The 13,894-nt window shown below is 42.9% G+C and overlaps 1 protein-coding gene across 6 annotated transcripts in view; it reads left to right on the top strand.

Moving 5' to 3' along the window:
* Positions 1–13,894, top strand: part of ABR (ABR activator of RhoGEF and GTPase) — a 725,529-nt gene that overhangs the window by 450,712 nt on the left and 260,923 nt on the right. For all 6 annotated transcript variants that reach the window (XM_063955968.1, XM_063955969.1, XM_063955971.1 and 3 more), the window contains one exon: positions 10,939–11,043. In XM_063955968.1, coding sequence (XP_063812038.1) covers positions 10,939–11,043 — 105 coding nt within the window. The remainder of the gene's footprint in view (positions 1–10,938; positions 11,044–13,894) is intronic.

A 13,894-nucleotide genomic window follows, 5' to 3' on the forward strand; every position in this document is an offset into this window, starting at 1 on the left:
TCTGGTCAGTTCTATGATTAAATTCATGAAGACATGGGGGAGAAATTAAGAGTTTCCTTGTTTATTTAGACATATTTAAGATTTCACCCAGCTGGGTTTTATATTATTTGGATTTATTTTTACTGTTTTAAACATATTGAGCAGTGATGACTTGATGTAATGTTGTGGCTCATGTAAAAGACATGTGACTCTCCTCTGGTGACATGGATTATGCAGTTATCCTTAATCTGCCTAAGCACACATTTACTTTTGAGCGCAAACAATGTATTCAGTCGTTGACGCACCAGATTTGTTATAAAATGAATTCAGACGAAATATAAAATGCACCATTAGTGTCTTTTTAGTGCCCCAGTGACTACTTTTATATTAACCCTGATTAAATAAGAAGCCTCAAGTATATTGAAAGTAAGTGCTGCCATACAGATAGAACTCATGCGTTCATTAAGCAAATAGCATTTTGGCATAGTCGACAAGATCAAGTCTAAATATACATGTCTGCACTACATATAGTTCTAGTCAGCCTGGCTTCAAGAAGAGACCTCAGTGACTTCGAAGGATCGGAGTTTGTTGAGGAGCGTTTGGTAGGCGCTTCAGTGACCAAGATAACTCTACTTGCTAATGTTTTACAACTAGTAATGGTGGCATGGAACAGTGGGGCAGATGTATTAAGCCTGGAGAAGTGATAAAGCAGTGATAAGTGGACGGTGATAACCCACAAGCCAATCATTACAGGTTTGTCATTGTCAGATTGCAGTGCATATATCCTTCCACTCATAACATCTGGCAGTGCAGGTTTATGCTCAGGTGAGATGTTGATTTTGACAAACAAGTGTACATATTGCATCAACCTAGCCACCAGTGTCTCTGCGTCCTGGAGCTGCCTGTTTTTTGTTTTTTTGTTTCTTTATATTGACCCTTACCCAGGAATGCAGCACCTCACTTACTTCTGCCCCCTGTTTACCAGCAGCTGCGTCCTCCACTAACTAAAGCCTTCTTGTAGCCGCCCCCGCCCCCCCCCCAAAAAAAATAAAAATAAAATAAAATGCCTTTGGTGTGTATTCCTCACCTCAGCTACTCTACACGCCTTGATGTCCGCTGTGAATCCAACACTGTTTAAAATATTATAAAGACTTTGACTTTTATCACCGTTTCTCAGACAGTGTACTTGCACAAGCATGAGTATTGTAAGCATAATACTTTAGGAAGCGTTGCCAATGCTCTTTAGCGATTGACTCATAGAAAACAGCAACATGTTGAAATTGGTTGACAATACATGTTGCTGCCAGTCCATTCTTCTCTGTCAGTTAATATTTATTTCCCATGTACAATTAACCTAATATTACCCATTTATCACCCTGTGCTCTGAGGTATTATTGTTAAAGCATATACCTGGGGTCAGCGGGTTGTGTGAGTGTAGCAAGAGAACATAAATTATGTGTGGACTGTATAGAGGGGATGTAATTTAAAATGTATGATATCTTATGGAGGTTATGTTGGTGGTTCTAGAATCCTTTGTCCAGTTCACAAACATTCCAAGTAATTGTGAGGACGTCAGCAGTGAGTAGATACAATGTATTAATATTCTATAAATACCATCATCATTATGCTGTAGACAAGTAACAAGTTTGTTGTTCTTTTTGACCTCTACAGTTAAAAAATAAATAAATGGGAGACAGATAATCTCTCTCCTACGTTTGCTGATACAGCCTAATGGATCTGTTGCACAGAGAATGTCAGGCTTGATACACACATTAGAAAATACAGATGAAGATGTTCTATCAATTTATTCCAACCACAAGTATATTTAGCTAAGTAGTTACAGATCTTTGTCATAGCTGGGTTTGTTGCTGGTATTTCTGGGAATGGCATACATTATTGTTGGTGTATATTGACCACTTTAGGTCAGTTCAGGAATAGATCCTACTGACAACCGTAGGATCACATGACAGTTGACGCCAACCAGGGGTGGATTGGCCCACCAGGACACCATGACAGATTCCGATGGGCCGGTTCCATATCCCCCCTCAGCCAGGCCAATTCTCTCTCAGGCTGGGCTGGCTCACACTGCTTCCAGTACTTGCAGTCTGGAAGTTAGGCTAGAAAGGACTTCCAGGTGCCGCTAGCCGTGAAAAGTGGTGAAGCTGTTCTACCAACGGGGGACCTGGAGAAAGTTAACCAGCCCAGCAGCATCCTCTCCCTGGTCCCGGCCAAAGTTCTCTTCAATGAGCCCGGCCCGGGAGCAGCAGCATAACAATGGTCGGAGCCAGGTTCACTACACCCGTCGCCACATTAGCTCCCGCACTCTCAATGAACTGGCCAGAGCGGCGACTGAACACTGAAGGGTACCCGGCAGAGAGATTATTTTTTAAATACATTATTTGCATGATCATGTTGGTTTAAGGGTTAGGGCATCCCCAATCACGGTGTATGGTTTGGGAACTGGAGAGGAGCAAGACGTAGTGTTCATTCTAGCACCCTGCACCTTTCAAATCCTGTGCAGTTTCTCTTTCCTGCCTGGGGTGGCGCTCTCTGCTCTAGTGCTTCTCAGCACACACAGGTCTGTATCTCACTGAGTAACAGATCGGAGTGTGCTGAGAAGCATCACAGCAGAGAGCGACACCCCAGTCAGGAAAGAGGAACTGCACGGATTTTGAAAGGTGCAGGTTGCTAGAATGAACACTAGGACGTACCTTGTTCTCAGGATGCCAGCTGATCAGGCTGCACTCACAGCCAGCCCTGGGACAATCCCTATAGCTGCCCAATGTCTGACCATGATGGTGGGCCTATTTATGTAATGCGGTGGCTATGTATGTCATGCGATGGCTACGTATGTAATGCGGTGGCTATGTGTGTAATGCGGTGGCTATGTATGTAATGCGATGGCTACGTATGTAATGTAGTGACTACATGTGTAATGTGGTGGCTATGTATGTAATGTAGTGACTACGTGTGTATTGTGGTGGCTGTGTATGTAATGTAGTGACTACGTGTGTATTGTGGTGGCTACTGTATGTATGTAATGTGGTGCTATTTGTATAATGAGGTGCTATACATGTAATGTGTTATTTGTATAATGCGGTGCTCTACGTATAGTGCGGTGCTATACACATATTGTGGTGCTATTTGTGTAATGCGCTGTTATACGTGTAGTGCGATGCTGTACATGTAATGCAGTGCTATACGTGTGATATGGTGCAATTCCTGTAATAATGTGGTGGCTATGTATGTAATGTGGTGGCTATGTATGTAATCAGGGGCGGATTGGCCACTGGGTCAGATTCTGCTACGCTGGTCCCCTATGTCTGTGTTTCGCTACTTTTGTGTGCTCCCTCCCTGTACTGTGCTGTACTTACTGTATGTAGTGTGTGATTCCCCTCCCTGTACTTTGAAACATATAAGGTTAAAAAAAGGGGTTTGTAGAATGAAAAATCAATAAAATCAGAAGTAGATTAAAGGCATGACAGCAGTGTCAGTAGACACTGAAAGTGGGCATATCAGTCCTTGTATATTCAGACGTACAGATGTACATCAGGGAATGGCATTGTAGCAGCATATGCATAAAGTCGCAGGTAAACATTAACATAACGTAAAGCATGGGTCTTCAACCTGTGGCCCTCCAGCTGCTGTGGAACTACACATCCCAGCATGCCATGCTACAGTTTTGCTATTAAGGCATGCTAAAACTGATGCAGGGCATGCTGGGATGTGTAGTTCCACAGCAGCTGGAGGGCCACAGGTTGAAGACCCATGACGTAAAGCAAAGGAGGCCCCAACTGTGTCTATCTCAGAATCAGGACCTCTGAGGAGTGACCCCACCCTCCTAACAGACCCCTCCCCCTCAACAAACCCCGACCTCATTAGGGCTGCTTCCATAAATTTCCCGGGCTGGTTTTCGATCCCAATCCGCCCCTGATACCCACAACTGCTTTAGTGGTGTACGAACTCTGGCCATAGAGTCACAACACAGATTTTTTTTTTTTTTTTTTTTTTTTTTTTAAATCTACTAAAATAAATGTGGCTACGGGGAGAAAATAAAAACCAATCCTCTTCTCATATGGTGCTAAGCAACTCAGAACAGACTGAAAGCGAGGCCTTTATCTGCTTTCCACTAGCGACACAGACAAACAGTGCTGCTGTTGTTGATGAGAGCTACAATAAATCAGCCTCCCAGGCTGTACCTCTTCATGCAAAGCATATGAAAATGTTTCCCTGTCTTGTGCTGGGGGTGAATATGGGCCACATGTTCTTTTAACTGAATTAGTAGCTCAGACAATCGCAATGCCACCTTATTGCATTATATCAAGTCATCCACTTTATACTCATTAGCGACAAAAGTGGATGCTTCCATCATTATTATACACATCCCTGCTACGGGTAGTTTGTTCTAACAGCGTGTCCTTTAAATCGTTAGGTTTGAATTACGCTTTTGTTTTTAACCCCCCTCCCCTAAGCAGCATTAAGTCATTTTTATTATTTTAAATGCAGTTAGTGAACATGGTGAGACTAGACTTGGGTGGGGACTGGTTTCCTGCGGCTAGGGATTGCTGCTGCCTCGTGTACTGTCCTAGACAAATCATCTGGTATGTCACACCCTTACCTATACTGACTGCCTAATGATATCCCATCACAGTAAGCAGGAGTGGAAAAACTGACTGTCCTCCAATAGACAGCTACTGAATACATTTTGTACTCCTTGTTTTCATAGCCTTGCTGCAGAATGACTAGATCAAATAAAGGGGTTCTGTTAACCTACATAATGGGTCTTCGACCTGTGGCCCTCCAGCTGCTGTGAAACTACATATCCCAGCATGCCCTGCCACAGTTTTGCTATTAAGGTATGCTAAAACGGAGACAGGGCATGCTGGGATGTGTAGTTCCACAGCAGCTCCAGGGCCGCAGGTTGAAGACCCATGACCTACATTGTAAGTTACATTTCCTCATTCGTGTGTTGCGTGTACATTGTATGTGACGTTACCCACTAAGTGGTACCCTAGGCAAACACATTCTTTTTATAAACAACCCCTCCAACTACGGTAACTCCTGCTTGGTCCGATTTGTGTGTTGTACAGTAAGCTTGGAGGGCCAGAACATTGTCCTGCATGCTGTCATGTGCGGGGATCATGGCATTTCTACCAATTAAACTTCCTCCAGCTCTAAAACTGAATTATATGCAGCCATTCAAAATGACAATTAAATAACATGGCTTTCATTGCTGCCACAGAAATGTTTGTCACTGTGGTGTGTCCTCAGAGAGAGAGAGAGGTAGCAATTGTCATTTGTTCCAGGCACGTGGCTTGCCAGCCATGTGTATCAGTAAATAGACTATTGAAGCCAAAACTGATTGTATGAATATTGGAAGTATGGGATTCTCCCATTATTGGTTTAGTTTGTATGATCAGTAGTGTGAACCATTTATCCCCACGCACCTACATAAGCAGCATGCACTGCATTTGCTTAGTGTGGATTAACGTAATCTGGATTAGGCTTCATTAAAGTGAAAGTGATAGGATGCTTTCCCACAATGCTGTACAATATAACTGCAGACTCAGGGAAGATAGTTTTTTTTTTTTTTTTTATTGTGTGTTTTTTTATTTTTTATTTAATGCTTCTGTTCAAGTATTATTTTATATATTTCTCTATATACTTTATAAAAAGCCTACTCTTGCTTTGGAAATAAGATTTTCTGACCAGATGAGTTTTTGTTAACGAGGAACTTGGGTAGAAACAGTTGCATTGAAGAGGGCTGGCGCAGGCTGTATATATCTTAATATAAAAATGCATAGATGTGGTTGTATAGAAAAGCAGTGGTTTGGAAACGAAAGACAAGATGCCTGTGAGATGTGATTAATCCTCTTGTTACAGCTATTTCTGGAGAGTTCTTTGTGTGTTTCTTTATAAACTAGAACAGTAGAATGTTTATAGAACTGTACATAATAATTTAGAGCGAGTCCGTGTATCATTAATAAACAACGCAATGTACTGTGTCTCTTGTGCGATTGGTTTTGCTGTGGTTTTGGATCTTGTTTGCAGTCAGTTGCCTGTATACAGTAAATCTTCCTATTTGTTTTGTCAGTGAGGAAACCTGTCCCAAGCAAGACATAACTGGATGGGTGACTCCTAATGCTGACATAGTAGGAGAGTTTTGGTAGTAATATGTTTAGACCATGGCTGTATCTGGTTCCTTGTTTCTGTCCTACTTTTTGACTATGGCATTGTTATCTGTATTTCTGGGCTGTTTCACACTCGGCGGTTTTTGCCAGGCAGGAAAAAGGCGGATGGCTTTTTCCCGTGCTAGTATTGTAATTTATAATGTAAGGTGTAGGGTCTTTTCGCATGGCCCCGGCACGGCTGCCGGGTTGCAGGCAGAAATATCCACTGAAAAGTCCGGGGCCGTGCTGTCCTTGTAGGCAGTGAACCGTGTGCGTGAATGGGAGCAGTGGCGGAACTAGTGAGCGGTGGGCCCAGGTGCGACAAAATACTTTGGCCCCCCCCACATCCCATCCAAGTCCACCCCCTCACCCCTGGAGAGGATCTGGTGAGGGGGACCTGCTCAGGGCCAGAGAAATGGATACCTAACAACAGTGCCGTAACTAGACATTTTAGCACTGTGTGCAAGAAACGGCATCGGAGCCCCACCCCTGCATGCAAAACGGGCAGTGCGCGCCGTAGGCGTGCACAAAAATACATAGTGGCGTGGCTTCGTGGGGAAGGGGTGTGTCCACAAAATAATACCAATTCATAAAACGGTGCACAGTAGTCTCCATTATTCAAATTATGCTGCACAGTAGCACCACTACACCAGGTAGAGACCCTTTTACACCTTACAGCGGACAGATTCCTCTTTTTACACATTACGGCAGACAGCGTCCCCTTTTTACACATTACGGCAGACAGCGTCCCCTTTTTACACGTTACGGCAGACAGCATCCCCCTTTTTACACATTACGGCAGACAGCATCCCCCTTTTTACACATAACGGCAGACAGCGTGCACTTTTTACACATAACGGCAGACAGCGTCCCCTTTTTACACATAACGGCAGTCAGCGTGCCCTTGTTACACATAGCGTCAGACAGCGTACACTTTTTACACATAACGGCAGACAGCGTGCCCTTGTTAAATATAGCGGCAGACAGCGTACACTTTTAACACATAACGGCAGACAGCGTCCCCCTTTTTACACATTACGGCAGACAGCGTGCCCTTGTTACACATTACGGCAGACAGCGTCCCCCTTTTTACACATTACGGCAGGCAGATTCCCCCTTTTTACATAGCGGCAGGCAGATTCCCCATTTTTACACATACCGGCAGGCAGTTCCCCATTTTTACACATACCAGCAGGCAGTCCCTCATTTTTACACATTGCGACAGGCAGATTCCCCCTTTTTACACATTGCGGCAGGCAGTCCCCCATTTTTACACATAGCGGCAAGCAGATTCCCCCTTTTTACCCATTGCGGCAGGCAGATTCCCCCTTTTTACACATTGCGGCAGGCAGATTCCCCCTTTTTACCCATTGCGGCAGGCAGATTCCCCCTTTTCACACATTGCGGCAGGCAGATTCCCCCATTTTTACACATTGCGGCAGGCAGTCCCCCATTTTTACACACAGCGGCAAGCAGATTCCCCCTTTTTACACATTGCGGCAGGCAGATTCCCCCTTTTTACACATAGTGGCAGGCAGTCCCCCATTTTTTACACATTGCGCCAGGCAGTCCCCCATTTTTACACATTGCGGCAGGCAGTCCCCCATTTTTACACATAGCGGCAAGCAGATTCCCCCTTTTTCCACATTGCGGCAGGCAGTCCCCCATTTTTACACATTACGGCAGGCAGATTCCCCCTTTTTACACATTGCGGCAGGCAGTCCCCCATTTTTACACATTGCGGCAGGCAGTCCCCCATTTTTACACATTGCGGCAGGCAGATTCCCCCTTTTTACACATTGCGGCAGGTAGATTCCCCCTTTTTACACATTGCGGCAGGCAGTCCCCCATTTTTACACATAGCGGCAAGCAGATTCCCCCTTTTTACACATTGCGGCAGGCAGATTCCCCCTTTTTACACATTGCGGCAGGCAGATTCCCCCTTTTTACACCTAGTGGCAGGCAGTCCCCCATTTTTACACATAGCGGCAAGACAAAGAAAGAAAGAAAGAGAAAGAAAGAAGAATTATACTTACCCTCTCCGCTGGCTCAGGCTCCTTGGTGCAGTTTGACGATTCCCGGGCAGTAGAGAAGGAGGAGGAGGGAGCCGCAGCAGCGCTGTGTTATTGGTGGAGGCGCTGCTGCTGCTGCCCCTCTGCTTCACTATAGGCTGTTCTCGGAAGACAGCCTATAGTGAAGCAGAGGAGCAGCAGCAGCAGCGCCTCCACCAGTAACAAAGCGCTGCTGCGGCTCCCTCCTCCACCTCCCTCCTCCTCCTTCCCACTACCGCTGCTCCTCTCCTCTCTCCGGGCGGCTGTGCGCTGCGGGCAGCGGTTGCCCGCAGCGCACAGCGGCATGTAATGAGTCAGTTTGACTCATTACATGCTTTGGGCCCCTGGACAGAGGCGGCCCCAGTGCAACGCACTGGTTGCACTGGCGGTAGTTCCGCCTCTGAATGGGAGCTTTCACACACAACGGTTTTTTGTCAAGCCGCTCCTGATGCTGCACATGCACACAGCATTAAACACGGCTCAGAGCCGTTGTGTATGAAAGACTGCCGGATGGTAAAAAGTGTCGGGCTTTTTGCCATCCAGGCAAAACCGCCACATGTGAAACAGCCCTAATTTATTTATTATTTATTAACAGTTTCTTATATAGCGCAGCAAGTTCCGTTGCGCTTTACAATTGGAAATAACAATGATATAACAAAACTGGGTAATAACAAACAGTCAGAGAAGTTGGAGGGCCCTGCTCGCAAGCTTACAATCTATAGATGGCCTCATATGTCATGTAAAGGCTGCGGTGTGTATTCAGTAGATTGTTCCCCTCTTACTGTGTATTTAACCTACATTACTGTCTTGTATTTCCAGTTATATCTGTCACAATTCCTTTGTTACCAACTGTCCCTAATTTCTAGATAATTTCCATGTTTTGTTGATTTGTCCTAGTTAAGTGTTCTTATTGTAAAATGTCCTTATTTGTTTTAAGGATTTATAAAATCCAAAATGGTTTTCAGTTATCATGACCGTGCCCATTCTGGTGTCCCTGGGGAATATATAATACTGCTGGGAACTATGTTAGGGTTACATAGCAGAACCAGCCGCACTTCATCTGATTGGCTCCTTTCCATCTCCATTCTTGGAAGGGTTTATCTTCAGGGTAAATAACACCTTATCTCTGTTACCTGTGTAACACTTGTCATGTCTCTATGTTGAACTTTACAGTTGGGGATTGCAGTCGATTCCTAAACCAGTTAACTTCAGGTAATAAAAGCCGGCACGTTGCTTGGATTCAGTCACTTTTGTTTCTATTCATTAAACCATGTTCAATTCAAATAGCCCTGGACAGAAACCAACCTGTAGTGTTATCGTTGTGCCCTTGCCGAGTCACTGAATTGAAAAATACATGTTTATTCAGTATTAAAAGGCATCTTGCATCGTTCATAAGTATATATGTAGAAGTTATACTATAACTTAAGATGTTTGCATAGCAGTGGTTAATATAATATCAATCTGTCATTTCACACTGACAGACTGGCTTCAGTAGACTTCAGTACATACGCTCATATCACAAAGCCACATGTGGCTGCTTATTTGACTAAAGTCAAGGCAATCAGCATCTTACCAGTACTGGTATAGAATGCATAGTTTCCCACATGCTTTTGGGGAATTTGTTTGTTATCCCTGCGTTTCTGTGTCTTTGCTCAGAATGCTCTGGTTTTCTCCATTAATATCCAAAAGCATGCTGGTAGGTTAGATGGCCTCTGATGAAAAAATTGACGTGTGTGTTGTATAGCATTTGCACTGTATTCTCTACTGGTGTAAACAATTGCAGAGGGTGAGTATGACCCACCCTCTGTAATGTAAAGTGCTTTGATCCCTATTGTGAGAGTGGCCTTATATCAGTGTTTCCCAACCACGGTCCTCAAGGCACACTAACAGTCCTGGTTTTAAGGATAAGCATACCTGAGCACAGGTGGTTTAATTAGTATCTCAGTTATTTTGATTGAACCATGTGTGCTCAAACATGGATATCGCTAAAACCTGCACTGATGGTGTGCCTTGAGGACCGTGGTTGGGAAACATTGCCTTATATACATAAATATTATTTTTATTATTTTATAAAACATTTACACAGTTTGTTCGATTTGGCGTGTTCGCATTGAATAGAAAGGTGATTACTGCAAATTACCATGCTAAACTTTAAACATTTGTCTAAAGATGGCTGCAAAAACTGAATTCTTTTTGTGTGTCGCTTGATCACTTTCTTTTTTACATTAAAGATGAAATGAGAATATCTAGAATAGCCTAATGAAGGTGGAGATAGATGTTAAATATAGGTCTTTGTGCCCTATTCCCTAGTCAGCTGTCCTATATAAATTTGGAAGTGGCTATAAGAAGACCTTATAATAAAATGTGGGATGTAGCACAATATGACTGCACATCTCAGGATTACTTGAGTAGCTCACCAAGCAATTTTCAGCAGAATGTTAAAAAATATAGTAATTCAGACGTTTCACAAATGATAACTTTGTTATACAGTATTATAACTCCTAACCGTTGTATGCACCATATGGAAACAGGCTGCATTTAAAGATAGTGCCACTTACTCCATCCACAGTCCTAGAAGTGACCCACGTTACGCATAATTATGCATATTAACCTTATTGATATAGGTATCAATCTTTTGTTTGAATTTCTTTTTGTTGACTTTTTATGATATGTAACTTTATTAACTATTTCTCTCCTTTTAAGTTTAAATCTAAATGCCATGTTTCTGTTGTTACCAGGGAGAAAGTGAGTCTGATAAAGGGCTGTTAATGAGAAAACTAGTTCTCTCTGGGGTACTGGCAAGTGAGGAAATCTACATAAACCAGCTTGAAGCTCTGCTTTTGGTAAGTATACCTGAGATCTGATTTGTAGAATAAAAGAGGAAACTTCTATAAAACACAAATTGTAAAATAAAAGATAATATCGAGCGTCATAGCTGTGATGTCTCTCTTTACTTTATTAGGACAGAACAATATTTGTAGTTTCATGAATTTAAAATGTCTGGTTTCCAAAATAGATCTATGGAGGTGATTAAAGAGGACTGAAAGTTTAATGGATTGTTGCATTATTCCTGGATTTAGTCTCTGCTTTCAAATGCATTTTCCGTGAATAAGTGCATAGTTTGTAACACTTTTGTCAAAAGAGTATATAGAATGTAGATTACAAGCCCCAATGGGGCAGATGTGAATACTCAAATATTCTCTGTGCAGTTGCTGCATAATTAATTATCATAAATACTACACAAAGTAAAGTTAACCTCTTAGTGGGAAGATTAATTTGTTGTTTGGTAGCCCTCCACTAGAGGGCGCCTATCTAAAGCTATTCAATTATTCTGTCATTTGGGCGTGAGGTGCTGCTGGCGCTGTCATTTCTGCTCGCAGCCTGCTTGGACAGGACTTTAGTCTGTTTTAGCTGCTTTACACAGCTAAACCCAGTGCTTCTGGTCGTATCATAAGTAATGGGTGCCAGACTGAAGAAACAACTGAATTACTCCAACGAGTGCCCATTACTTTGAGCGCCTGATAAAACAGTTGAATCCCCCCCACAGCTAGAAATGGACATAAATTATTCATCCTTTTTCTTTTCTCTCTAGTTGTAGTGCAGATGGTGGGATTCCGGGATATGTAGTTTCTCCCTAAAACACTCCGCTCATTACGTGCTTTTCTATTTTTTTTAGGTTCCATATAATTCAGCAATACACTATATTACTTGCATGTTTGGTACCTGGGTGTTTTTTTCTAGTGTTTTCTTCTTAAATGTTTGTTCTGCTCTCTACACACCCTCATCCCATGAAATACTGCATCCTGGCTCTGGGGAGTTATGTCTGTCTTAAAACCAAAAAGAGATAGTTACCCAGTTTGTGGATCTACAGCGCAGATGCTATGCAGTAAGGGGAAGTTGGTGGTTGCTGTATGCTGCCAAACTTATAACATGCTCTATAACAAAACCTAAAATAAAACTAGAGTATGACATTATGTTTTAATAGTGGGCGGAAATCGCACTTCCCACTTCAGAGTAGAACAAAACCTAAAGGTTAAATGAAAAGTCCATGTGATGTATATATGTGTGTACGTATATTTCTCTCTCTCTCTCTCTCTCTCTCTCTCTCTCTCTCTCTCTCTGTGTAATATAAAATATTTTATTATTTATTTATTACCATTTATTTATATAGTGAACACACAATCCGCAGCACTGAATATTTTGACCATACACATCAGTCCCTGCCCCAGTGGAGCCTACAATTTATATTCCCTACCACATATACATATACCTCCCAACATCCGTTGGTTTGAAGTCAAGACGCATCGTGCGGTGGAGCTGCGTGCTGCCGAAAGGGGTGTGGTCTCTTGAAAAGTGGGTGTGGCTTCACACACATGCCACAATTGCGAGCCACGCCTCCAATTTTTTTCATAGTGGGGGCACGGCCAGCTCTCTGTGAACTGCTGCCTGTGCCCCCAGTCCCTCTGGCTCACTGGAATAGACACTGTGTGTATGCACATTGAACTTGCCCGATCCTGTCTGATCTTGGAAGCGATAGTGTCGGGCCGGGTTAGTACCATGGGGTGGTGGGGGGCGGACTTCAAGGGAATACCAGATGTTGTAGGTTTTCCAGGTGCAGAACTCTCAAGGTCTAACGTTGACAGCAGATTCACAACCTCTATTAATCATTTCATCTTAAGACAGAGTCCATACGTTTGAGAGTCTTGGTGACTCAGTATTCTTTATGCTCACTTCATATCTTTGTTGATAGAGACTTATTTCCCAAGTTTAAGATTTCTGAAGGCCACCATATACTGTGTCAAGGCAATAAGCTAATTGTGGACATCATAATTCCTGACTCCTTATATTTATTAGAAACTGAAGCCAAAGAAGAGGGTGATCAGCAACCCTGCGGGGCTGCGACTCCGCCATGTTTGGATTTGTGGGTACAAGATGCCCAATAGTCTCCACATGATTTTTCTATGCGTCATATTCTCACCTAACTGAAAGGCGAAATTTACACACACATGTACATGTCATAACTGTATACACTGGTTTTTGTCAGGGACGAATGTGTCCCTACTATCTTTGTGATGATTGTGTGACCAAAAGAAGAATTTAAAAAAATAAAATAATTATAGGATTAAAAGCTACGTTTTATTGTATATGAATTTATTCCTCCTCATGATGCAGAACTGGATTCCACATCACTCATCACCTTTGATTATATGATTTACAAAAAAGATTGCTCCTGGAAGAGACTTTTTTTGTCTTTCTGTCTCCCCGAGTTGTGTAGTCCTTATCTACAAAAATGTCCGGGACCACCACCAATAAAACACTGCACAGAATTGAATATTACAGTTTAGTATATTGGTTTATTACAATTGTGTTGCGTACATTATGTCACTACCAGATTCATCCTTTTTCCTGTACATTCATAGAAATATGGAAGGATGCAATGAGCTACTTTGTGGGGGGAAAAAATTCTCTTACGTCCTAGAGGATACTGGGGTCCACATCAGTACCATGGGGTCCACTAGTTGCCATGGGCACTTTAAGAAATTAATAGTGTGGGCTGGCTCCTCCCTCTATGCCCCTCCTACCAGACTCAGATTAGAAAATGTGCCCGGAGGAGCCGGTCATGCTTTGGAGAGCTCCTGAAGAGTTTTCTACTTTTATTTTTACTTTTGTTATTTTCAGTCAGGGCTGTTGAGG

The sequence above is a fragment of the Pseudophryne corroboree genome, chromosome 2 (assembly GCF_028390025.1).
Source record: "Pseudophryne corroboree isolate aPseCor3 chromosome 2, aPseCor3.hap2, whole genome shotgun sequence".
NCBI classification, from domain to species: Eukaryota; Metazoa; Chordata; class Amphibia; order Anura; family Myobatrachidae; genus Pseudophryne; species Pseudophryne corroboree.